The 27951-nt window shown below is 40.6% G+C and overlaps 1 protein-coding gene across 3 annotated transcripts in view; it reads right to left on the bottom strand.

Annotated features, from left to right (window-relative positions):
• Nucleotides 1-21315: 21315 nt before the first annotated feature.
• Nucleotides 21316-27951, bottom strand: part of ZDHHC21 (zinc finger DHHC-type containing 21) — a 66264-nt gene continuing 59628 nt past the window's right edge. For all 3 annotated transcript variants that reach the window (XM_019555188.1, XM_019555190.1, XM_019555189.1), the window contains 2 exons: nt 23525-23568; nt 21316-23015 (listed from right to left, as the gene is read on the bottom strand). In XM_019555188.1, coding sequence (XP_019410733.1) covers nt 22883-23015; nt 23525-23568 — 177 coding nt within the window. In that variant the 3' untranslated portion in view covers nt 21316-22882. The remainder of the gene's footprint in view (nt 23016-23524; nt 23569-27951) is intronic.

Genomic DNA, 27951 nt, shown 5'->3' with positions numbered 1-27951 from the left:
TGTACAGTAACTGCAGTGCTCTACACTGGAATCTACTTTGCTATATAGCTTTGTGTCATTTGCATCTCTCTTAAATGTTCAAACCTGCCTTTGCCAAGTGTGACAAATGGCCAAGCATATGGACTATACATGTTTCATCTGTTATATTGCATTAATTATGTCTTTTAATGATAGATCCTGTTTTTAAGGCTGTTCCTAACCTGTTAGCATAAAATAGGCCAATTGTGCAGTCTTACAAAAGAGGACAGGAGTCTATCCAGCTTGCGTGATAACTTGTGAAGAGGCCTTCTACCTTGGCTTCTTTGTTAGCCAACAAGGTAAAATGGTTTCAGGAATGGTTTCAGCTTCCTATCCAGGCTCCCTTCATTCAAATGAAGTTAGACCAACATTGCCCCATCCCTCTCCCTGGTACCAACTTAAGCTAGACCCATAATTAAATTATAACCATACCTCTCACCAGGGATCCACAGCTCCTTGTTCAAGAAGTCCTTGGTGATGCTGGGGGAACACTGGGCTCCTCCTTATGGCCTGCCCCTCTTGGCTAGGGACAGACTTTACACATAAACCAGTTTAAGTGATCAGAAACTGGTTTAAACCTGTAACAGAACAGATGTTCAGTGCATATAAACCAGTTTGAAAATGGCTGAAACTGGTTGGAGATAAATGTATTATCAGATCTAACTGATATGACTCAAACTGGTTTGTGCAATGTCTGTCCCAGACCCCTTCCTGGTTTAATTTAAACCAGAGTCCCCCAGCATCGCAGATGCTTTGCAGCCCTGGGCTGGGTTCTCTGCTCCACAGCAGGGCTTGCCCTGACCCTCTGCTCCCTGGCTGGAGCTCTAGCAGACACTGCAGGTACAGTGGCATCTGTCTGCCTTTTCCCTCCCCCCCCCCCTTGATTCCCTGCTTAAGCAGGGATTCCCTCCTCCCCTCTCCCACAGCACAGACCATAGTCAGCATGTGATATGCAGTTTTGTGGAAGGGAGGTCTGCTCTAATGCCCCCTGGCTTCTAGTCTGAGCCACTGCAGGCAGGCGCCTGCATATTTTCAGTCCAGAGGGGATGTCTGTGCAGTTATAAACCAGTTCAGCCTAGCCAGGTTAGACTTACCTGCAAAGATTGAATTAATTCAGGTTTAGGCTTTTTGAATGTCTGTCCCTAGCCCTTAAGAGCAGGAAGAGTAAGTCCAGAAGTATTGGCTGTTGCTTCTTTGCTGTAGTGATGGGGAAAGGTCCTAGGGAGCTAGAAAGGACAAGGAAGGAGAGATTGAGAAGTCTCCCAGCCTGCAAAGGGGGAAGCTCAGGGATAAGCTCTCTCCCCTCCTGCCTCCAGTTCCCTTCAACTCTACCTACCACTCTGCTCTAAGTAACTTTTTCATTCATTCCCTACCTGATAAAGCCTGTAGGAACCTGCTCCATCTGGGAACTTCTCTCTGATTCTTAGAGAAGAACAGAGAGAGCAGAAAACAGACTTTGAACTGTTGGGACAATTCTCTTTCACCCCACTTGCTGCTGCTCTTTGTCCAAGTGATAGTACCTAAGAATGTGCAAAAGTAGCATCAATGGAAAAATCTGCTTCTCTAAGTGCAATAGGTAATAAGACATTGAGGGTCAGGATAAAAATGCTATGCAGAGGGGTTTTTAAGGTTAAATCCGACAAAGCAGACTATAACTGCCTGCCCCTGAAAATACCATACTTTCTCACACACAACACATACCTTTCCCAAAAACAAGCTGCTGGAAATTAGAGTGTATGTTATAAGTGAGGACACATGTTAATAGCAGTTACTGTGCCATTTAAGCCTCTGCAGGAGGGTTGGGGGGAACAAAGTGAAAGTAAGGTTTCAAGTATTCACAGGGACACCAGAACAATGAGCATGCTGAGCTCTCTAGCTGCTGCTGCTGCTCAGTTACTTACTGCTACTTACCAGTATTTTCAAGGAAAGAGCTTTTTTCCTTCATTCTGCCCTTCAAAAACAAGGTACCTATCTTATGCTAGGATATGTTGTATGTGAGCAAATATGGTAAAAATTTAATAAGGTCTAAAGCCATCATTTTGTAAAACTCTAAAATTCCAACTTTCATAGAATCACAAAATCATAGAAAATATACTGGATCAGACCTCCAGAAAGTCATCTAGTCCAACCCCCCACTTGAGGCAGGTCATTTTGGTCCAAGCTATCCCTACAAGTCCTTGTCTAAACTATTAAAATGATGCAATCAACCCCGTCTCACAACTATAATACATAGCACCTTAACCTGCCACAATTAGAGCAAGGGGACAACAGCCAGTGTCCTGCTGCTGTAAGCCGTGTAAAAATACACTCAAGGTGCTCCTACCTACCACCACAGTGGAAGGAAACCCCCCGCAACAGTCTGTAGCAAGCTGACCATGGGGTAAAAATCTTTCCTGATCCCAAATATAGTCATTGATATGGTGTTGAGCAGAGGGGCCAGACCCTTTTATCAGGAACTTCTTTGTTTTAGTCCCAGCAGAAGCACTGGCACACCCCAGTCAAAATCCTCAGCCTTGGCTGCAGCCAGCATGCATACCTCTAAAGAAGCTAAAAAAAACAAACCCTGTGACACCTGTAGGAACAGAAAGACAAAAATTCCTATGTGGCAACTAGCAAAGCCCAGAACCATGGGAAAAAACAAATATCCTCTGTTCTGCTCTGCAACACATAATTCCACACATCATACCCTCCTACTGGACAACCAGAACTCTTCTTTCTGTATCCCCTCCCTAAACTCATCCTAGCTCTTTTAATCCCCTTTTATAGTTACACCAGTTGTGGACCTCTGCTTCGTTCTTCTGCTGCTCAGCATAGTCTTCTCCAATATCCACCTGCTCTGGGCTGCAGAGATACGTGGGGAAGAGGGGCAGCTCCCGGGCTTCTAATTGTCGCTCTTTAAGGAGCACTTTAGACATAGGTACTCCCCAATCAGGACTGTCCAACTGGCTGGCCACATGCAGGCTGTGACGGGTTAATGTGCAGCCCCAAGACTCTCACTCAGCTACCACAAGCTGGGTGCAACAACAGCTGGAGTCTCTGGGCTCCTCTCTCCTTCCCTGGGCTGCCACTTCCTGCTTTTGCCGCAGAGGCAGCAGTGTGGACAGCAACAGGTGAGTCTGAGGCTGCACTTGGTGGGGGCAGGAACTGTGTCCAAATGGTGCAGCAATGGGGAGAGGATGCCCAGGTGGTGCAGTGGTGGGTAGATGAAGCACCTGTATGGCTGTGTTGGCTGCACTAGAAGTGCATGTGGCCCCTGGGGGCTAGAAGTTGGACAGCCCTTTCCTAGATCATCCCTGACTGATGCTTATCCAACCTATTCTTGAAAACCTCCAGAGGCCATAAGCTTAATCCTAACTAGCTGCCCACCAAAAATATGCTATTTTGTTATTTTCTTCAGTGTTTTAATCCTAATTCAATATTAGCATTATGCAATACCAATAAAGCACACATTAAATGGCTGAAGAATTGGTCATCTGGCCCCATGCTGTAGCACCCTTGTGCCCTAGCTAGAGCCCTTTTGCAACATACTGAGCTGGGGCAGAGCAGCCCTGGCAGACTGATCCCCTGGGTTCCCTGCCAGCCTCAACATGCTGCAGTCCCAGACACACATGTCAACACAGCACCCAGGAGAAATAAATTCCAGCACCATCTGCCCTGGAGTTTATTTCTATGAGTTAGTTATGCATGAAGATGCACCTAGTTTACACATACAGAAAGGGGTGCTCTCCTGGAGATCAGTGACTCTGAAAAGAGTTTAGGTTAGGGTAATCATAGGCAAGCAACTAAACATGAGGTCCCAGTGGAACAGTAGGGTGAGTAAAGGGGGGACTACTATGATACTTGGATGTATAAACAGGAGAAGAGAGAGTAGAAACTAGAGTTTTACCTCTTTCTAGTCTAGGGCATTATTGAGGCCAGTGCTGGCATGCTGTGTCCAATGCTGGTGTCCTCATTTTTAATAAGATGTTAAAAATCTGAAGCAGATGCAGAGAAGAGCCAAATGTTTCAAGGTCTGGAGAAAAATGTCCTGTAGTGAAGCTGAAGGAGCAAAATCTATTTAGATTGCCAAAAAGTCCTCTGACAGGTGACTTGTGCCCATTGCAGAAGTACCTACAGCTGGAGAAAAATATTGAAACCAAGGAATTCTTTTAATTAGCAGAGATAAATATTACAGAAACCAATGACTGGAAGAAAACCTGACAAATACAAGTTGGAAATAAGACACAGGTTTACAGGGAAGGTGATTAACTACTGGGAAATGATGGAATCTCTCTCTATGTCATCACATCAAAACCAAAGAACTTTCTAAAAGACAAGCTGCTGTGAAATCCAAGGTATGGGATCAATGCAAGAATAATTGGTTGAAATGTTATGGCCAGTATTATACAGGAACTCAGGCTAGATAATCTAGTGGTCCTTCCTGGACTTAAAATCCATGATTCTGTGCATCTGCTCCGATGAAACACAAGCAAGGAAGATACTGTCCTGAGGGAACAGACAGATAAAGGTTTCCAAGAACCTTTCCTGGGCATGTTACCCTTTTGCTTAATTACTGTTACTGCCTCCAAGACTGCTTAGACACTCTGCACTCTTGGGCTGCACCCACACATGGTGTCACCGCTACTTGTCCCTGGGGAATGCCTGTACCACATGTGCTCTGGTGCAAGTTACCCCTGGTGGCAGTAGATGTTGGGACCAGCACTGGGCCGGCCCCAGCAGCCTTACCTGGGGTCTTGGGGGCTTCCCAGGGCTGCAAAAGCAGCGATTCTGCCACACAGAGCCTGGCTGGCAGCTGCAGCATGGCTCTGGGCAGCCCAGCTCTGCTTTTGAGCAGTCCATGCTGCCCATGTGTGCGCTGCTCTCCTTTTTGTTCGCCACGGGTTTTTTTTGACCCCTAGATATCCAGGGGTAAAAAAACCCCAAAACAATCCTCTGCACTGCTTGCTTGCAGTGCAGAGAACAACTGAATGTGCAGTATGTGGCACCACAGACGTGTCTGTGGCGCCACGTACCACGCAGCCACGCTCGTCTGGACGCAGCCTTGTTGACTCACCAACTGAAACAAAACAGAGCTTGAGCATGAAGCACCAGATGAATGTAAAAATAAACAATAGTAGAGAAATTTGTAATTGCCCCTGGCTACAAGTTGTGTTTCAAATTTTGCGTTAGTTTCAATCTCTTCTGCCTCCAAATGTTGCCCTGAAAACAAAGTTAACACCCTGTGGACTTCTCTGTATATGAGCCAGCAGGACAGAAAATGACATGTGGGTCAGAAAGTGTTACAGCCAAAATATTCTATGGAGAGACTGTCAGCAGCATAAAAAAGCACAGAACAGCCAATAAACAGAGTTGCCTTCATTTTAGCCTTGAGAAATCAAAGTTGCAAAGCTCACTTGTGAAGCAGACCCTAGTTGGAGGCTCTTTTGTGCATATATAAAAATAAGACTTCATATTTATTCACAAAAGCTAGCTTCTGTCCTCTATATTCTCGCAGTACCTCTTTTACTCTTAGTTAAGTACCTGCTAAGGACACAGCTGCTTACAGCTTTCAAGTGATATGCTTAGTTTTCTGCAATGTCATAGGTTACTGCACATCAATACAAACCTTACCCTCCCTGAGGTCTTCCTTTCTAACAGGATGACTTTCCTTTAGTGGAATGTGAATACCTTTCAGCCAGGCCCGGATCAGACATTAGAGCAAATGTCCCACTCACTACAGTTATGAATTGTTCTTTATTTTCTCTTGCACAAAGACATCCCCCTTTTTACTTTGTTTTAGCAGTAGGGTTGCCAGGGGAATGAGGTGTATAAGGCTCCCATTGTTTCTATGTTTTGAGGATAAAAGCCCTGCCTTTTCCTTCAAAGCAACATTTATCTACTCTACAGTCACTTTTTCCCTTTCTTTTGCAATCAATACAGCCATAAAAAAATATTACACACTTTTTAAAAAATGATTGCTATAATTTCTCTAATTGTGTTGTGTGAGAGACAACATAAATAAAAATATTAACTAAAAGAAAAATACACCAATCGCTGACTGAAAAATTATTTAGTATATGTGAAGCATTTAATTGACAGGCATTTTTGAAGCTTCAGCAAGCTTTTGCTTTTAAATGGTACAACATGATAAAACAATGAATAAATGTAAGCACACAGTTAATTGGACTTCTGTCAACCCTAAAAGTAGAAGACAGACTGGTATGAATGAAGAGTCTGGAGGACAAGGGCTGCCACTGTTTGCACAATAAAATGAAACTGCAGCCGCATACTTGTCCCACCAACCACTTCCAGCTCCGTTTCTCACTTCTTACAAGATAGATGGGTCCAGAATGCAGCATTTTTAAAATGTTTAAAGAGGTTTCAAACAGGATATTAAATAACTATAAAGTAGAACCACGTTCTCCGGAGTGTTTGCTTGTCTCCTCAGGAAGTACGTTTCAGATTTTTAGACTCCTATATAAATGAAATTTGTGATCTCAGAGTTAAAAGGTGCCCAAGTTAGGTTACTATTTTCGTGCCAATGCAAACGACTGATTTACAGAAATGATCAATACTCAGGTGTTTTTTCAACAAATTGGTAGTGAGATTGGGGTTATCACTATTATTCCAGATTTGTGGAGTTTTTGGTTTTTACTCATAGCCTGTTCATTGTACTTAGTCTGAAGAGCCACATAGTTCTGATCTGTCATTTCTGTCATCTTCCTTCTTGCACCACCTTTATCTGCCATAAGGACTTGCTGGACTTTGTTGTAATCTAGGCTAGAAGCCCAGTGGCACTTATTTTATGCAGTGTCTAGCATAATAAAGATGAAATCCAGCTTGACAAAACACAAGGGGACAGTAACAGTAGCAAGATATTTCTAGGAGTTAGCTCTGCATAAAACCTAACAGTGTCACATCATTTATTTTTACAGAACAAAGATGGGCTTTTGAAGTTTTTGATCTTTAACTTCAATGGGAGAACAATTAGGCCAACAAGGAGCACATCTGAATATCTATCTCAAATAAACCAATATTAGCAAGTTCCATTGACAATCCAAGTGACGTTCTACCTCCTACTACTAAAGCAGTGCCAGTCTGTAGAAAAGAAAGATTTGAATGGCCAGGGGGAGGGCACAAAAAGAACCTGACTGTCGCTGGGAAGTCAGCCCTGTGTTCTAGTCCTCACTTCCAGGACTCTTTTCTTTTAAACTATTTCCAATTTACATTCAACAATTACTGGATAAAATATAAAAACTGCATTGGAAGTAGAGACCAGAATCCAGGATTCTGTACTCCCAGGTGAGCTTCCTAACCACTAAGCTACAGTCCTGATCCCCTCTTGTGTATGCTCCTCCCTCTGGTTGGATGCATCTTAAATTATGGTCTACACAGTTTCTATTGAAAGGATAGCATGCATGCCCTAGGCTCTAGTGTGGAGGTTTGAGCACTCTTATGGGAAAGGTGAGTTTGAATCTAAGCATCCCACTTTGGAAACTATTCTGCTAGGCTATTCCATAATGGTGGACGCCACCCACCAGCTCCTCCTTCTCCAGGGGGATTTTAAAAGAATCCATTGCAGTTTGCAGGTAGTCTTATTTTGTCAGTATGTTAGGCATGCTCAGAGAACTTCCAGGCCAGAACCCCTCAAGGGGGAGAAGGGGAGAGGTCTTGACACCAGAAGAGCACCTGGTTCCCGAGTCCCAGCTGAACTTAGTCAGGAATTAGACACCTGGAATGCATGTGCAGAAACAGAACACTAGGCAACTAGGGAACTTTTAGAGGTCTCTAGGGAATTTAAACACCTCCGAAGTTTGTAACCAGTCTCCTGGCTAGCAATCTGCCCATTGGATCATACTCCAGTTCAATACCTGTTACGGTTAGCAATAAGGAAAATCATATATTACATCTATATAAACTTCAAATTACTGCACAGACCATACACCTATGCCACTTGGAAGCAATGGGAAAGATAGCATTCAACTGAAACCCAGTGCACTGTGGAAGTGATTTTGGCCAAGGATACAGACAAGTGCTAGCTTCAGGTTATTAAAAACTAAGGTCACGAAGCATACCTTAAACAACAAGATCCTCTTGAACATTGTATTTGGGGAAAAATTGTAACTGGGGCTTGAAAAAATTATTCTCTTAGTAGCACCTTGTCAATTTTAATATACAATCCTATGCAGTTGAAACACAGAATTTGGTTTACTTCCTACAAAGTCTATTGCAGTAAGTCTGATCTCAAAACAATCCTTCAGCAAAGGAAATGTTTTTGATAGGAAAAGTCTAACGAGAAAAATATTGTGAAACTAGAGGACATACAAAGAATGTGCTGTTACTGATACAAGTTATGGTCTGGGTTTTTTTTTTTTTTTTATTAGTTTAGCTGTATTTTGTTCAAACTAACACATCCTTCATCCTTCCTCAAGCCTGTTTACTCAGCTGAATGTCCACAGGGTCCAATTGCCCTTGCACACTAATATAATTGCTGCTCATATGGGTAATTGGTCAGCCTACAGCAGTGTTTGCATGCATTTGTTCATCTGGACTACCTGGCAGACTCTCAAAATTAATTTACAGACTCAAAGTACTATTGGACACTTTATTTCATTCTGGTCATAGACTAATGAAGAAATCTTTTGGGCAGCATTAAACATTCAAAATATTGCAATATACACATTAGTCTTATTTTTATAAGCAAGTGGGACTAGATTTCAGTTTCCGCACATCAAAAAGGAGGCATGAACATGGATCGGGCATTTCTAATTTGAAAAATGTTATATAAATAAATGCAGTGGCAGAAATCAACCAGGTTTGAAATTATTATGTGGGAAAGAGAAGCCCAATAAAAAAAACTCAGGACAGAAAAACCTGGAATTATTGGTGGTGAGTAGGAATGGTTTTCTCTGGAATTTATGCAGATTGCAGCATTTTACAAGTTGAATTCTTTGCTCTTGTGGAAGGATCAGTATGAAAGTGATTTTTATTACTATTATTCTAAGAACCAGGTTTTTAGTTTGAAATCAAACAAGCAAGTCCTATCCCAGGAAACCATAATCAATTACGCATTTTTAAGCTTTTATTCATAAAGTGCCAAAATGCAGATACTTTAAACGTTTCCCTGTATGGAGGACTATTGCCCCTCCTCTTTGGCTAATTATTTGGCTGGAATAATCCCAGGTGGTTGATTGATTTTCCCCATCACATTTCAGGGCCCACTGCTCCATCTAGCTTGTGTTGAAGCTCTGAAGGTAGGTCTACATGTACAGAGGCAATGCTGAGCTATCTGTGAACTTGCTAACTGGTGTGCAAAGGGTCTAACATGGTATAAGGCCGCATCCTACAGAAATACCCAAACTACATGTGAAACCAGAAGCCATGTAGCCATGTTAAGGTAGTGCTATGAACTGCCTTGAATTGCCTGAAAAGCTTATATGGCTATACTTCTGGTTCTGTAGCTAGTGGATTACTGAAGTACCTCTGAATTTTACTGTTGTGTTTTCCAACCACAATTAATTTAGCTGCTTCCTCAAATCATTTTGTAGGTACCAGTACCCTCTTGCCACCTTTTACCAAGAAATGGGAACCACCGTTGTCATTTACATCAACTGGAAGGGCACAGTCATGGCAGCATTCTTTTGTACAACATAGAAGTGAGCTGCCTTCATGATCTTGTGCTGAAGTTGAACAGAGCCAAGATTCTTTTCAAATACCATACTGAACATAGTAAGTCTACTATTTATGGACTCTTTGACTTTATGGAGTTTTTTGGATCTGCCCACTTTCAAACCTAATACCTAATTCATGACAGACCAGAATCTGCAACTGCTCTGTGTATGGAATTCGATGATAGTTCTGGTTAAATCAGGACCATTTTGGCAGTAAAGGAAAAACAACAGCCTAAGCACAGGACTCCCTTCCAAGAACTTGGAACGATGAGCCATAATTGGTTTAACTATTCTAGCTTAAGACCTGAGGTAGACAGTTATTCTACAAAACTGCATTTTTACTAGCGGTGCACCAATAGATATTTTTGGAGCCGATACCGACAGCCGATGTTTAAGGAGGTATATTGGCCTATACCAATCCGATATCCAGTACACAGCTCTTCTCCTTGAAGACCTGCACCCAGCTGGTAAGTCTGGTGTGGTGCAAGGTGCTGGAGGAGAGAAGAGGTGTGAGGGTGGCAAATCAAGTCCCCTGCAGTGAGGGAGGGAGGCTGGGGCAGGCAGTACCCAGCCAGGGTGGGGAGGAGCATGGGATAGAGCCACAAGCAGTTCTTCTAGGATGAGGGGGGGGAGGGGAGAGGGGCATCTGCCCCAGATCTGCGTGGCGGGCTGCATCTGGGGCCTGGTGAAGCTGCGGCTCATCTGGGTGGTCTGAGAAGGGAAAGAGGGCAGCTCCCGCCACTGAGCATGGCTTGTCCAGTGCTTGCTGGCAGCTCCTGGCCCTGCTCCTGCCACTTGTTCGGGAGGGCATGGGGTGGGGCAGAGAAGGGGGCATGTCCCCAGTTCTGTCCAGCTAGGAAGAGCCCAGCGTAGCCCTGGACCCAGCCTGCCCCATGCACATGCTCCCCCCCCCTCCATGCCCTCCTGGATGAGTGGTGGGAGCAGTGGCAGGAACCACCAGATGAGCACTGGACGAGCTGCAACACAGTAGCAGGAGCCACCCCCACATCCCCTGAGCCGCAGCTTTGTCCCACCCCAGCCCTGGCTTCAGCCTGCAGCTGCAGCCTGCCCTGAGCCACACAGATCCGTGGGACACAGGTGGCCCTCCCCATCCATTGGATGAGGTGCTTGTGGCTCTGTCCCACACCCCTCCCCACCCTAGCTGGGCAGCACCTTGCAGCCTCACTCCCTCCCTCACTGTAGGGAGCCTTGACCTGCCCCCCACCCCCCCTTCCACCACAGACTTACCAACTGCAGGCAGTTTTCCACTCGGGTTGTGCGACGCTTCGGTTGCTGATTCCATTCAGAAGAGATTCACCGGACAAATCTCCAAATCTGAATTGAATCAGGAGACTCCTTAATCTCCGAATCGAATCGAAAGTCTCCAATTCAGTTTGGAGAGATTCAATGATTTGGTCACACAGACAGCTTTATATGTTTTTTCTACGTACCTCAAGGTACCAGGCGTGGTTCGTGAATGCTGAGATGGTGGGCAGATGGAGTGCCCCATGGGAGCGGGGGGGGGTTCCTTCCCCCGTGTGCTTGGCAGCAGACCTGGAAGTGGACCAGAAATACTTCCAGTCCACTTCTGGGTCTTCTGTGGAGCGTGTGGGGGACTCCCCCGCCCCCTGGCTCGGTGACTGGTGTCTCCTGGGCCTGGAGGGGCACCCAGAGTCCCACCGTGCCAATCGCTTAGCTGGAGAGTGCAGTGGGATGGGTCCCCCACACTCCTGTGGGATGCTCCATCTGCCCCAACATCTCAGCGTTCATGAGTCATTCCTGGTACCTCAAGGTATGTGAAGAAAAAATATAAAGCTGTGCCTATGGCCGAATTGCTGATTCTCCAAATTAGAACTGAATCACTGTCCCCTGAATCGGGCTGAATTTGAATCAAAATCAAATACTTCCCGCTTCACACATGCCTATTCTTCATGCTGCCAGCTGCGCTCCTCGCCACTTATGTGCTGTGCTGTGGCTGCGCACACGCACATGTGTTTATCAGACAAATTATTGGGCACATCAGGCCAATTTCCGATACAGACAATTTTCTTTATATCGGTGCCAATCCGATATCAGACTAATGCATCGGTGCACCTCTAATTTTCACTAGTTTAGCTTGTTTCACAGGCATGGCACATCTCTGTCTACACTAGAACATTTTGCCAATATAGTATAACAGTGTTCCTATACAAGTAAAGGACTCCTAGTAAAAACACGGCCTTCAACATACCCATCAAAATCATATCAAAATTCATATTTTCAGGATTATGAGACAAACAAATATGGTGCAAATCTGTGTGAGAGAGAGAAAATATCAGCAAACTATTTGTACTGATTTAAATGGAATTTGAAATGATGCACAAAGAAAACAAAAACTTAATTTTTTAAATTTTTATTTAAAAATAAGATTTCTAAAAATACGGTACATAATACATCTCAAAAGAAGTTTAAAAAATCCACATTTTAACTTAAATCATCTGGAAAGAAAAACAGAAATATTACATGAATAAAAAAATCACCAAAATAAATAAAAAGCATCATTTATACAGTAGACACACTTTTTACTTTTTTATTTTAATAAAAAAAAAATACCAGAACAACTTCCCCTGTTTTGGTACGTTTTACCCACTCACCTCATACATCATCCATTCATCATTTATACACTTCCTGTATTAAACTAGCACTCTCGACATGCCTAGTGTAAACAGTATTACAGCATCATTTGGAAACAGTCAAGTTACAACAGAGAACAAAGCAGCATAACAGCACCACACGCTCAGATTCTAAGTATACTACAAAAGTCAGAATGCCTACTTACAAAACTGATATATTTTGCTACAGAATACATTTTATTATGGCACTTAGGTTGAAAACTGTTAAGGAGACAAGCGTATGTGATCTGTAATATTACAGAGCTGGAAAAATCAATTTAGGTAGTCACAGAAATATTGATTTCTCAATGAATACATACACATTAGGGCTGTGCGAAATTTCACTGAGTGTTTTATCTTGAAGCTGTTTTGACATGCTTCGAGCTCGAAACACTGAAATCAAAATGAAACAGAAGCCTTTGAGACAACCTTGAAACAAAATGAGGGCACTCGAATCGTTTCAAAAGTTTTGAAACATTTTGAGTTGCGAAACCAGGCTTACATGGCTTCAACATCAGTCCCAGCCAGCAGCAGCAGCCTGCTGTCATCCCTTGCACAGATCCGGGGGACGCGCCCCCTGGGAGCCCTCCCAAGGATGCAGGCCCCCAAATCCATGTGCCGGACAACAGGAGGCTGTCACTGCCACCTGGGACTGGCACCCGGCACAGCCTGTTCCCAGCACTGGGAAGACTGCTGTGGCCATTGGCCCCAGGCAGCAGTGGCAGCCTCCTGTCATCCTACGTGCAGATCTGGGGCCCGCACCCCCAGGAGGGCTGTGGGGCTGAGCTCCATGGGGCTGGCAGAGCTGCTCGGAGTGCAGCTTTGTGACAGGAGGTGGGGGAGAGCCAGTGGTGGAACGGTCAAAGCACAGTCCTGGCCAGTGGCTCTCCCCCATCTCCCGTCACCAGGCTTGAGCTCTGTGGCCAGTGGCTGCAGCAGTCTTCCCAGTGCTGGGTACGGGCTATGCCCAGCACCAATCGTAGGTGGCAGCAGCAGCCTCCTCTCATCCTGAGCACAGATCTGGGGGCCCAAACCCCCAGGAGGAGTTCGGCACAGCCCCACAGGCCTCCCAGGCATGAGGGCCCCCAGATCTGCATGCAGGATGACAGGAGGATGTCACTACCAGCAAGTGACACACATTTTGCTTGTCAACAGCTTGAGGTGCAGTTTTCCAGGAACCCCTACACCTCTCTCTCTGAAACTTGGCAAGCTTCATGCCTTCCGATAGGGCTACCATCCCTGCAATGTTCATCTGAATTAAGCAAGAAATGACAAAGTTATCGGCATTTTCATGATTCGCCATTATAGCTTATGGATGAAATGTTGAAACAGCTTCAACGAAACTGAACGGAACCATGCTGCAAAACAAAACAAAACAAAATGATGAAACAAAACACTGTCCCTCCGAAACAGCAAAACAGAAGTTGAAATGAAACAGTGCTGTTTCGCACAGCCCTAATACATATTATAAAGTTTGCCTCAGCTCTTTTGCCTAAGTTGAGCAACTCGGTATACTTTAGATCCAAATCATGCTTACAGTTAGACAACTGTGCAACTCAACTGAAGTTAATCAAGTTGCACTGGATGCAGCCAAGTAGATTTTAAGTACCAGATCCTGGTTCAGCAAGGTACTTGCGTAATCTTACCGACCGACTTCAGTGAGACTGCTCAGTGCTTGAAGGCAGGCACATGCTCACATTTTGGCCGGATCAACCCCTAAGTGTCTAAAATGCTCAGCTGCATTGTACTTATTAGGAGTTTGGAGAATGATGCTTTTTAAAATATGCAACATGGGATTAAGGCATACCACAGCAAGACAGAATTGGGCTCTGTACTTTGAAAGCAGTTCTCCAACTCCTGTCCAACAGCAGTCAATAAAAATGGACCATTTCTTCCATCAATCGCCTCCATCCTCCCAAAGATCTGGAGGTCCTGCCATATAGACTGGTTCAGCTCAGAGTTAACCGTAATCCATAAATGCAAGAGAAATGCCTACTTTTTCTTTATGAAGGTAGGCAACAACTCCTGGCATGTTTTCTGCACTCTTAACTATCTTCAACCTGAACAACATGCACACAAAAAATGAGAGAAATAAAGTGCCTGATTTACTGTATAGTGGTTACAATGACAATAGATTTTGATATAAACAACAAACAAATCAGGCATCTGTTACACTTCATTCTGTTTTCAAACCTCTTTGAACAGAACTGTAATACTCTCTTCTGATAAGTATATTTATTTTCAAATAATTTAATTAGGTTTTCAAAATAATTTATAGTTTGTGCAGACTGAAGTAGTTTCACCATTATGTTTTCATAATAGTTTCAAAGCCTAATATTACATCTATATTCAATAGGGATACAGATTACTTCTAGTGGTTTGACCCTGAACAAGTTTAAACATGTTTTGCCATGATTGTCTGCCTAGTGCCTTTCTGAATAGGCATTTGTTAATTTGTAGTAATTGAAGTAAATGCTTCTTAATGCATTGTGCAATTTAGCAGCAAGCGTAACTTGCATTTTCACTTCTAAAAAGATCAAGCTCTGTTTAATAGGGGGGAAAGGAAAGAAACAGTGACCAAGGAAACAGTAACCCAGTACCACTGGTTAAAACTATACAAATTGCCATTTCTTCCAAGGAGTGGATTTTTTTTTTTTTTTTAAGTATCTTAATATTCTGCAAAGAACATTTGCATGCGTTTTACAAAATTACAGCCCTTTAGGAGCCAGTTCTTCTTCTGTCTCCATCCCAATCCATTCCCAAAACTAAAATGCATCTTGTGATGAGCAGAACTGGTGACAAGTGTGTATCAAGCATAACACAAATGAGAGAAATCTACAACACTATGCTACTGAAAAAGAAAAGGAAGACGCCTAAGTGACTGACATCAGTACTACCCTACCTTACTCTAAAAAATTCTATTTATTAAATTATCCTGTAAATTAACTGGATGACGTTACAGTAATCCAATATAACTGCAAAAGCCTCACACTCTACCTGGTATCATTACAAAGTCACCCATAATGAGCAATTAGAAACCAACTACATCAGTAAAGGCTGAAAACGGACTAAGATCTGTTACCAAAAACTGATCTGTCTAAAATGTATAAAGTATGTGTATGGAAGAACATAATTCTTCCAGCTGAACCAAACAAAAGTAAATTCTTAACACAATGGTCAGGATTTCCTGTCACTAAATGCTTCTGCAGTAGTCACCAGGATTCTGCATAAAGTCAGGAAGTACTAGCTTCAGGCACTTACCAATTAAAAGTAATACAAATATTATATACATACAGAAAATAATGCTTAATATACAGCAAATCTCTGTTTATTATGCCATGAGAAACAGTATTTGTTCAGAACCCACAAAGAAGTGAGACATTTTCTTCATGTTTGCTTACACAAGCACAACAATTGATTAAAAATGTCAAGATTTTAAGCAGTTAACCCCTTGCTTTGAATCACAAGACCTAGAACTGTGTATTTATCATCACCGGCACAAATTATTAAAAGAAATGGAACTGGAGAAATTAAGCTTAAAAAAAGAAAGTCTCTTGTATCTACTGCACACATTTCCAAGTCATCACACCACTGAGACTTTTATTCTTGCCAGTAAGAAGTGAACATGTCTGCGTTTACACCTTCTCGATATTGCTGGTCAGTGCTAGGGAGACTCTGAATGAGCAATGAAGGTGAGAGGGAGCAGGACTGAGACAGACCTGTGTACACTAGCAAAATTCCTGTTCCAGAATATTATCAAAAATAAAAAAGGAATGATTTTGTTTGGATAAACTTAAGTATAATATAACTTGGTGTGCCCATATAACTCCAATCCTTTAATATCAAATCATGTGTTAGTCCCTCACACGAAGACATGTAAGCACGTCCTGCAAAGATACTTCATTTCACACCCTACTCATTCTTTACACTGTACACTTAGATTCCTTACTGAAATATTGTTTTGAATGTCACAGTGACTAAAATAGATAGAGGCAGTGTAAGACTACAAAGTAACAGTGTCATGATATTCACGGATACTGAATGCCTGCAATTTCCACTGCTTTCACCTTTGGCTGAGAAATCTCTGAAAAATTAAATGTGGGAATTGTTCTAGTTCCAACTGCCTTCTTAAATAAAATGTTTAGATTGACAGACAGGTACCCAGTAAGAAAAATCAATTAGCTGAACTTATTCAGCAATCCAAAACTGATACTAGGACTAAACTAAGGCACAAGGATCTATGCCCTTTGGCTTCCAAGGCCCTTCAAATTCTCTTTCAATGTCCACTAGATATCACTGGGCTGGCCTGTGCTTTGTTGCCACCTGCAGGGCATATACAGAATATGAAGCAGTAGGCTGAAAAACAGGAGTGGAGTGAATCTCTGCAAAAGTAATCATGGCACCAGAATGGAGATATAGGAGGGACACGGAGTAGAGACCTATTAGAATTCAGCAGCATCCTCAAAATATGCAGAATGAGCAGCCCTCCTATTCAGAGGAAGGGGCCTGGCCCATAAGAATGACATCAATCTGGATTTAAGAGGAAAAGTGAGTTCTAATCAAGCCATCCTTCTCTGGATAACCCTTGAGACATCTGGCCTGTGTTAAGTCTTTACCCCATCTAATTACCCCATTTCAAGAGAGCCTACAGGATGCTGCAGTTTGGTCAAGTTGTCTTAGTGTCAAGTTGTCTTGGGAATGGCAGCAAACCTTTCACTACAAAATGTAGCATAGGGCCTGACAGACTGGTGGTAGAAGAAGAAGAGAAGCTGGTACTACCTGGTTTGAAGGACAAAATAGAACAATACACCTTTGTCCTGAGAACATTAAATCAATATGCTTATTTGCTCATTGGCAGGAATCTACATGGAGCGGGAACATGTTATGTTATAAGCCACTATGAAACAACTTATTAGTCAATTATTCCCTTGCAGATAACTAGCAATAGGATGGATTGGTGAGAGATGCAAAGTGGTATTAATTACTGTTCATACTATTTTAAGCAAGTCTTATCTTTCAGTATTGGATAATCCCAGAAGTACACTTAGGTGTTAATTTGGAATAGTTTAAAATGTACATACAATACAATTTAAGTAGTACCATCACCAGTGGGATATGCCATGTGTACATGAAGATCAAGTCTCCACCATGTGTTAAACTGGTATATCATTCTTCTAAGAGTAGGATGTTATTTTCATTTAGAAAAATTAATCTAAGGCGTCAGTTTGAACTAAAAATGTTCAGTTTTATCTTGAGGTATACCTATTACGGTTTAATCTTATTTGTGGGTAGCCATAAAATTATGTCTGAGGTGAAAAGAAAAAAAGATAAGAATCATAATCAACCTAACTCATATATAATCTATAAAGCAGCAACAACCAGCTACAAGTGATACTGCTGCCAGAAAGTCTGGCATCTTACTATGAAGAAACCTTAAAAAAAATTACATAAAGTATTTTTTTTCAGGTTTACAGTTAAGTAATTTAAGCAACTTGTGTTTCATTACAATAAAACACTGTTTTAGCAAAGCAAATTCTGTCTTAGTGCTCCTCAGATCCCATAGTACTACTTCTAATGTTATTCAAGGTTTCTTACATATATATCCAGTGGATTTCTATGATACAAACTACTATAAATGTTTGCTCATTAATGATGACAAGTATAACTAATTTATTACATTAATAAAATGAGGCATCAAAGACTGAGCTTTTCAAATGTTCAAACTATAGTGCTATTCTTATTACCTCACTCAATTTGATAAAGTTGAAACGGTGTATTCTTTTGGACCCATTTGCCTTGCTTTCCCTCCCCATTTTCTATTTATGAGAACCTAGATACAAAGCAGTATTTAGCCCAAGTCCTATCTGTCCATCCAGGTTAATTTACTAGCCTGCCTTACATTATTACTGAGTCCTACCTGAGAGCAAATGTGACAATACTTCAACTTCTCTGCCAACCAGAACTGAGTTTAACAATACTGAAAAGGAAGTCATTAAGGTATAGCTCACTCACTCAAATGGCTAACGTAGAAGATTTACTCACAGGCAATGAGCAAGGAAAAAAAACCCCAAACGATCTTGCTTTTATTTTAAAGGTTCCATAGTGATAGATGAGATGTTTTACCAAAATCTGAAATCCTTCCATAGTATATTATCATCCCACAGCTTACTGTAATGAGGGTCATATAGGACACATGCTACTTCTTCTCTTAGACTGGACAAAAAACCTTGTAAATGAATAACAAGAAACTTCAGAGATGAAATTTCTCTTGGTGAAAATTCACAAAACATTCAAGATGCACAAATACCTGATGACTCTCTAGAAAAAAGTATGTAACAAAACCACAAGCCACAAAAATTAGTTTACCATTTGATCTGATCTGAAGGATACCTTCTCTACTTAACTATTTCTGTCCAGTTTGCTACCAACCCTTCTGATGACAACACTTTGACACAAAGTCCTGCAGCTGAAAAGGAAACAGACTGTTTCCAAAATGCTCTCCCCAAAGCTTGTATTTCCATTTGTATAATACAGCAAATACTATTTTCTTATAGCTAATATCTACAGAAGTGAATAAAGACGCATATAGTTATTACTAACATGAGATCCTTCAGGATTGTGTGCATTCACAAACATTGTGAAACAAAGCTTAGCAAAATCAATTAGTCTTCAAAACTGATCAGTCTCAAAGAAAAAAAGATGTAGGGGGGAAGACAGCAAGGAAAAAAGCAACAGCTAGCATCCAGTACTGCTTTAATCTCTCTAGGTTACTTTTAAAAGTGGTTTTGCTCCCTTTGTATGTGTTACCTAGCCAGTTTTGATATCACCTACAAATTTGTTCAGGGTTGAATCAAAGATAAAAGCAGTGAATAGACATTAATAAAGTTAGTTATATGTGGACTTTAAAACAACTAAACAAAACAAACAAAACCCCCAAAATGGTTAGATGGTTAGAGAAATGCTCTGAAAAGTAGAAGCTACAAAATGTCTAAGATGTAGGGATAAAACTAACATCAATGCTTAAACCTAACCAATCTCTTATCCATGGAACAAAACAGCTCTGGGGAATCCTGATTGCAAGCTCACTGTGTTAGTGAATGAGTTATTATGGGCTTGATCCAAATTTTAAGTGTTTTTGGGCCCCCAACTTTATATACACTGAAGAGGGTTGATATTCAGTATTTCCTGAAAATTAAAATGTCTCAAATTGGACTCCAAAAATCATTAGAAGCAACAGACTGTGATATTATCATTCTCACAAAGCAGTCAGTCAAGGCCTGAGAGTCTCTCATAAAACACAGTATTTTAAATCTGGTACTTCAGCTACAGCTTGTTTTTCCTCAGGCAAGTATCTCTAATTCTGACGGTTTTATTTTTTTATTTACAACGCATTATTTTGAAAGAAAAGCTTTTGAAAGAAAAATTGGAACTGGGTTAAGTAAACTGTTTTAACCTTGCTTGGCATAGAAATACAAAAATACAAATTATGGATGTACTCAAAGGATTTGCTAGAAATCTGTACTTCATATTTGGGGGGGGGTTCTCTTTTTTTTTTTTTTAAACTGGATGTATGCCAGTTTCACAAGAACAGATTCTTTTAAACAGACTCTTTCTTTTAATGTAGTTTTTTCTATTTCCCACCACTTATTGCTACAAATAACTACTGCGTGAGAATGAGGGTTCAGCAATCTATAAGCCAGAGCAGCAGAACAGCATCTCTTCCCCAAGTGGAGAGCCCATGTTATTGCAGGACATGGCCAAAAGACAGCACTTTGGGAATGGGAGAGAATGATACTCTCCAAGACTTGAGCATATAGGTAGCGTCACATATCCAATTTAACACTTATAAATGCAGTTAAAATGGAAGCAGACACATTCAAAGAGTCTGTGACACCACTGAATGTAACAAAGTTGTTCCTTTTCAGGAAGGGGTTAACACCTAACATGCATTAACTTTAATAGACTCAGTAACATCCCAATGATTTGCAACTGTTGCAAGTGAATGTGTGACAAGACCATATGTAAGCCTTACCTTTAGCCTGATTGGCTAAGAGGCTTAAGTCAGTAACACCTACTAATCAACCAAGTTGGAAACTATAAATTATAGATATGTACCTAAATATACACACACACGCTACATTCACCATACATTTATTCTAAAGCTTAGGTAGGTCACTGTAGGATTAGTTGATAGGTTATTTCTTACTTTTTACTTTAATATTGAAACAGACGCATTCTTAGGTTTAGGCTAACTGCTAATTTTTCTCCTTGTAAAGATGGTAAGATTTATTGTTCTCATCATTTCAATGTATGTGTATATGCAGTTTACAATATTGGACGAGATTGGTTACAACACAGGTTCCTATATTCCATCCAATTACATACTGCAGTTTTGGGTCCCCTCAAGACTAACTAACCGAAAGAAATATGTAAGAAAGAATAATTATATGTCCCATAATGCATAAATCAAGGTAATTTAAACGCCTTGATCCTGTCCTTTAATGAAAGGCTTCAGTGTTTTATGACCTGCAAACTATGGTATTTTATTAGCAGGACAGCCTAACATATAATTTATATATACATACTATATGTATATAGAGCTGTTCTTTGCTAAATTTGTTTAAATATTTACACAACAGAATAAGAATGACTGCAAATTTTTCCCCAGAGTTTTCACTAAGGATACAGTAGGCAACTTCCCTTTCCTTAAAGAGGATGTAGCAGTTATTCTATATTCTGAACATGTGTAAACTTCAAATGCCACATCAGCATTTTTATCGTTTTTTAATAATTCTAAAAATTGGCTTAAATATCAGCCAAAGGACTACAGCTTAATACGTAGTGAGTATATGAAAGGAATAGTTTAACAGAATTCTAAAAATCCCAGGAAAGGAAGCACTGCACACCTTTAAAAAAGAAAAACATAGAAAATAAAACGCATACAGTTTGGTTTCAAATATTATTTTTAACAGCCCTTCAAAATTCAAATCAATTTAAAAATGAGACTTGTATGACTGCCAAGAGATTATTTTAATCTTTCAGCCAAAAAAGGCAGGTGGACCACAGATAGCTAGATTACATTTAGAACTTTAAAAAGCTATTCAAGATATTCATTATTATTAAAAGATTACAAACCTTGCCTCCTTTAGCAAGTGAATCATTCATAAATTGACTTGAATTCTCTTTTAATGCATTTGCCAGTAATTCAGATAAATACTTTTCAGTATGTCTTGTTTGGTCTGATTATTTGTCATGAGGGTCATCTAGGACACATGCTACACCTCTTCTCTTAGACTAGACAAAAAACTTTGTAAATGAATAACGAGAAACTTCAGAGATGAAATTTCTCTTCATGAAAATTCACAAAACATTCAAGATGAACAAATACCCGATGACTCTCTAGAAACAAGTATGTAACAAAACCACAAGCCACAAAAATTAATTTACCATTTGATGTGATCTGAAGGATACCTTCTCTAGTTAACCACTCCTGTAAAGAAGACCCCCCCTGTATTCAAGAACAAGAGCAAAATGATCTCATGCCCCAACACAGTACCCAATTAGAACAGTTCATCTACCTCACTGTACATGGTTATGTAGTGCTTGTCTGTAAAATAAGTTCTTACATGTAATACTTAAAAGTATATTTATACACACTACCCATTTATATATAAGCACCTGAAATGTAATTCTAATTCCAGTAGTGATAAAATGTAAAATAGAATTTTAGTAACTACATACTGCTCTGTATATTTTTATTTTGTATATCACATCAACTACTCAATCCTACATTCTGTTAAATTATCCATTCTAATATTTGCACCATCCAGAAAAGATGTGAAATTATTGCAAATTATGAGGAAATCTTTGAAAAAGGAGAAAAATCGAATATTATCCTAAGGTGTTCAATAGCTTTCACTGAAACAAGAATAATGATGATAAATCATAAGGTGCAAAGTCTACCTTCATATAAAAAAACTTCTGGAAAATATCTAGGAAGAAGTCTGATTATGTTTAGAATTTCACCTTCTTGCAATGTAGTGCTGCATGATTAATATCATACATCATAAATAAAAGAAGTCATTAGGGAATTTTAAAAACCAATTGGCAGAAAAAAGAACCTTCACATTGACAGATCTATTGTTAAAAGAAACATTAAAAAGCTAAATGCAAAATAAGACCTTTAGTTTAGATTCTATTCATATTGTAAACTTTTGTTTCTTATCCAAAAAGGAAAAAAGAATTGAAATATTCTGTATCAAAACAAAATTAAATAAGACTGTATTGCAGTCATTTATGCTTTTGTTATTAGCCTCAAAGAATAAAGAAATCCCGTAGGAAAGCTAATTTGAAAGTAAATATTCCATAAACTTAAGCAAAGAACTTGTATTAATCCCACAGCAGAATCAAGACCACTATTAAAATAAAGCCTGGGGCACATTATGATGTCTAAGATTGGTGGGTGGATTTTAATTGACTTGAAGACTGTCATAGTTCTATTATCATAAAACCTGTAACGCACTTCCAGCATGGAGGACCCATCTGTGCCCACCATCCATCTGTTTAGACGTGATTGGCAAAGTGGTAGGGAACTCGCAGTGGTTGCCTCTGCCTGAAAGGAATAAACCACAGGATCTTCCAGCGAGTGCCAAAAACTTCTGAGAAGGTCTGCTGCCATGGCTTTCGGGGCCTCGATCTACAGAAGACAGCATTATTAGTGAAAGACAGCACTCCCATGGTGCACTTCAGTCAGTTAGAACAATACGGGTTGGCTGGGGATCCATTACTGGACTCTGATGAATTGTGTCCCAGCATCACAAATACAGCTTTTCTTTCATTATGGCATGCAGCTGAGACTTAACTTTAGATAGCAAAAACAGTGTCGTCAATCAACTGAAGGCAACTTTTGAAGCAGAGGAGGACCTCAGGATCAATGAAATGTGTGTCAACAACACAGTAGCAAGTATCTTTTGATCTGCGCTTTTGAAACAAAATATAGTTTTGCTTGCTTTAGGCAGACAGAAAACAAGAATAATCTTGGGATATTTTGTCTAAAAACAAGCATAAAAAAACACTACTGACTGACTGCTACAGAGGACATGCAAAAACTCATACTAGTATCTTCAGTTTCCTTTCACACACTGTTTTAGATTGTTTGTCTTTTGATTATTTAGAAAATAAGTCAGTGAATTTTATTGAACTTACATTTCTTCACAACAGTTTGACATTTTTTCTATACTTGTAGTGTCCTGTTGTGGAAAAGAAAACACTGTTAGAAAAGATTTCCTAACATGCCTAAATAACAATAATTTTACCTCTGAAAAGTAAATCAAGAAGGAATTGAGCCCATAAAGTACACTATTTTGAAAACAATCTAGTAGGACTGCATAGAACTGTACCCCATACTAATATTAAACCATTGTAAAATTACCTGCAGAAAAGGTTTACTCAGCCTGCTAAATTCTCTCTTCCAAATGTGCACTGCAACTGTATTGTGCAGCTTTTTATGATGGCATACATGACAGCTAAAACTAACCAAAATAACACTATTTATACACAGGACATTTTAAAATAATGTGTACAAAGAAAGCTATTGTGAAAAGCACACATTTGCCACCCTTTTAAAAAGGTACCTCTATAGCAAATGTCAAAAATGTCTGACAGAAAAGAATACCAGAGACTAAATTAATTTCCACCACAAATTAGGACTAGAAATGCTTCTAAAAAGCAGATGCTATTAAGGAGCTTTTAATTACCTACTTTCACACATATAGTAATGTGAACAGCGCCACCAAGAGTATATTAAGATTTTGAGTAACTTCTATAGGTAACTGCTGTAACTAAAGGTGATATTTTTAGAATTAAAAAAGTCTTAATTATTTTGCAGTGAAGACAAACCCCTATGGTAAAATTAATTCACACTTAACTTTCTAAATATTTGCCTCAAATGACAAAATATTTAATCATTTTAGCTTGGAACATTTCCAAACAACTTTAAAACATGATCAACAACAGCATTTTTATGTCTTCACAATTTCAACATTTACTTCAAAATGTAAAAATACTGTAAGTTAACTATACTTGGATTTTAAACAGCACAGTGCTGTTAAATGGATAAACATGATTCATTGTCCCAAAATAATTTGGATCACCAAAACATAACAATAACTATTTAAAAAAAGATATTTTTCATACTTTAGTCTCTGTTTTCAAGGCAGTTCGATATGCCCCTCTGGTTAATGATTAATTTAGGCATGTACAGAATGCATCTGTCAAATTAAATATACTGGCTTTTGGATGAAACCGAGGGCCTGTCTATTGCTTCAGCCACGCAGGAAGAAAGACAAGACAGAAGGGATGTGGTTTAATTAGGATACAACTTTATTAATTCATCTGGGAACACTAGCCAGCAACAAATCATATGGTGCAGTCCTTGACTGTTCCCACTTCTTTCTACCACCCTCCTTTTTGAGGGGGATTGGTAAACAGGAGGTGGTCTTTCTGCTGTATGAGGTATTAGGAGCCACTTTTCTCAGCTCTCTTAGGGAACTTCCCTTGAGCCCATTTCCAATTCTAATCTATCAGAGTATCCAAATCCCTTACTGAATGAATACCTGTTGGTCTACTCTGCTCTGCCTTCTGCCCGACTTCAGGCTACAACAGCTAACTACCTCTCTCTACTGAACGAGTACCTGCACTGGATATCTACCACAATACAAAGAGCAAAAATTTACATTGAACTTTCTGATCTACTCAGCTAGTTCCCTGAACTACTACTGTGAGGACGGTGCAAATGAACCTATTCTAAATTACCCAAGTTGGGTAAAATTCCTTTCCAGGTGTTAAAAAAAGAAGATAAAAAGTACATGGCACAAACTGATGGGAACTGCTGCTAGGTAGTCACAGAGGTCACTGCAGGAACAGTATATAAACATTATCCACACCACTGATGCCCGCAGATAAACCTTCCCCTTCCTCTCATGTTTGGAAGCCTCCATAACCCAAACAAAAGGAAGACTTTAAAAGAAGCCAGGAGCCAATTTTGTTCCAGCTGAGACAGCAAAGTCTCCTACCCAAAGGCTGCTGGGAGCACGTTCTAATTCCACCTGCAAAAATTCCATTTGCTTGAGCAACGATTTTTTCCATCCCTGCCTTAATTCCTTGTCAAGTTACTAAGAAACCTTTAGTTGCTTGCGTTTTAATTGCACTTTGAGATCTTTCAAAATAAAAGCCATTAAATAAACAAAAGTACCACTACTGAAGTGCTGCTCCTATATACATACTACACACACACACACACACACACACACACAAAAGGCTTAGTCCATCTTGTCTGTCTGTCTGTAACACTTTTCTGGGGCATGGCTCCAGCCAGTGCTGTGTCAAGAATGACAGGTGGGGCATGGCTCCAGGGGAGCAGGCCAGGCAGACATGGAGCGGGGGGAGGGGACGTGGGTAGCACAGGGCCGGATGCAGAGCAGGGAGAAGGGGGAGGGGTGGTGTGGGACTGGATGCGGAGCAGGGGTGAGGGGGGTGGTGGCAATGAGGGGCAGTGGATGGCGGTGGCCACCCACAATCCCATGCAGGGGGGTCCATGCAAGGGGGGGCTGTGGCACAGGGTCGATGTGGAGCAGGGGGCTGGGGGTGATGTGCGGCTGGATGCAGAGAGGTGGCAGCACAGGGTGGTGGGTGGCAGCAGCAGTGCCATGTACAAACTTCCACCCCCACCCAGGAGGCAGCAGCAGTGCAGGGTGGTGGATGGCGGCGCACCCCCACCCCCCATCATTTTTGATGATCAATTTGTTAGTTTCTATTATAAATCATGTCACTCATTATAGTGAAGTCACCCTCCTGACAACTTAAACTCGTCTATATGGAAATAAGCCTTTTAAAAATCTAGTAGGCATTAAAACAATTTTTAGCAAGGATGGAACTATAGTGGTTGAGACCGACAGTTTTCCCTTTCTCCACAAATAATCAAGTTACATTCATTGAAACTTTGAGCCTTTGTTTAAAACTATTAACTTGCTAGGAACCAGGTTACACAGATAGCATTTTGTATGTGTTTTAATACTGTATTGCTTTGTATAGTCTACACCTAAGTATTTTAACACATGTGCAAGTCAAATACTTGTGATTTTGAACACTGATTGCCCTAAGTCACATTCTGATTGACTGATGCCACTGGACTTTTTGACTAAATCCACAGACTGGCTGAGCTGTCTGTCCCCATCACAGCACTGATTCCCAGGTGGTGCTTTGCAGGTACTTTGAATCTCACACAAAAAACTATTTCTTAAGAGAATGAGTTAAAATAGTTACGATGGAAAAGGTTGAAAAATGTCTTCCACATTAAAAACACTAACAATTTAAGTTGGAAGTACAGTCAAAACAGGTGGTCATTCTTCTCCCTAACATTAGGAAGTCTACCTGATACTGTTTAGCTCTACAGCAACTGAATTGGGAGCAGTGAATACCTTGTTAATATGGAAGTGTTAAAGTGATGTAGCCATGATGGCCCAGGAATTGTGTGAGAGGCAAGGATTTTTTATGATAATATCTTTTATAACTGCATAGCTGGAATAGAGGCAAGCTTATTCGTCAGATCTGACATTATTTCTAATAACAGGTAGATGAGTTTAAGTAGTCAGGAGGATGATTTCACTTCATTGGGTCTGAGTGGATCAGGATTGCTTTGCATTCAAAACTTCATCTAACTCTACCCAACAAAGCAGTTTGTCCAATAAAAGATATTACCCTAAGAAATCTTAGCCTCTTGTTCATGAGAGACTTTTTAAAGACTTAAAATGTAAAGCAATTCAGACACCTCTGAAAAGCTGAGAGTGAGGCTGGGGGGAATGGGAGAGAAGGAGAGTCTCTTTGAAGTTTATCTGCTTGAGAAGTACTGGCAACTGAACTTAAGATATCTAGTTCCTTCTGCTGCTACCTTCCTTCCCACCCCCCTCAGTTTTGCTGCCAAGCAACTGGGCCAATTTAAAAGTTATTTCACTTGAAAGGGAACCAATTTACTTTCCTCTATGAAAGTGAAACTTCACAGCACCAAGAAACTCAGAAATCAGACTGGTGAAAGGAAAAGGTTTTTAAAAAAAACAAACCTTGCTCCTCAGGCACCTGAAACAAAGATGGTTTTCCTACTCAGAGCTGACATCATCCAAATTTGAACCAATGGACTTAAGGGTGAAAGACTTTAACCCCTTTTAATAATATCCCAGGACATTTGGACCCACTGCTGAGTACTGGAAGAAGTATGAGTTTCCAAAGTACAAAATTCAGTACTATTGGGGAAGAAAGCCAGTGCACCACAGTAAGTCCTAAGTTGCTAAACTTGCATACTAGCATGAATTGAAGGCAATGCATTTTTACCCTGATTTTCTGTAATTCTTTTGCAATTGATTACTGGGGGGGAGCAAGAGATAGACAGGGGGCCGGAAAGACTGGGAGAGGGAGAAAGAGAGAAAATAAACTGTTTCTTATTTCATCCTAGTTTTTATTCTGCTTGACACTGCAGTGAAGTCAGAAACATACTTGGGGCTTAACAATCTGTTGCTGTGGAAATGAATAGGACAGCATTATTTCAGTACTACGACTCAAGCAAGCAGAGGAGATCATCA

Source organism: Crocodylus porosus, unplaced genomic scaffold (genome assembly GCF_001723895.1).
Source record: "Crocodylus porosus isolate Cpor-Errol unplaced genomic scaffold, CroPor_comp1, whole genome shotgun sequence".
NCBI lineage: Eukaryota > Metazoa > Chordata > Crocodylia > Crocodylidae > Crocodylus > Crocodylus porosus.
This window is presented reverse-complemented; position numbering and strand designations above follow the sequence as displayed.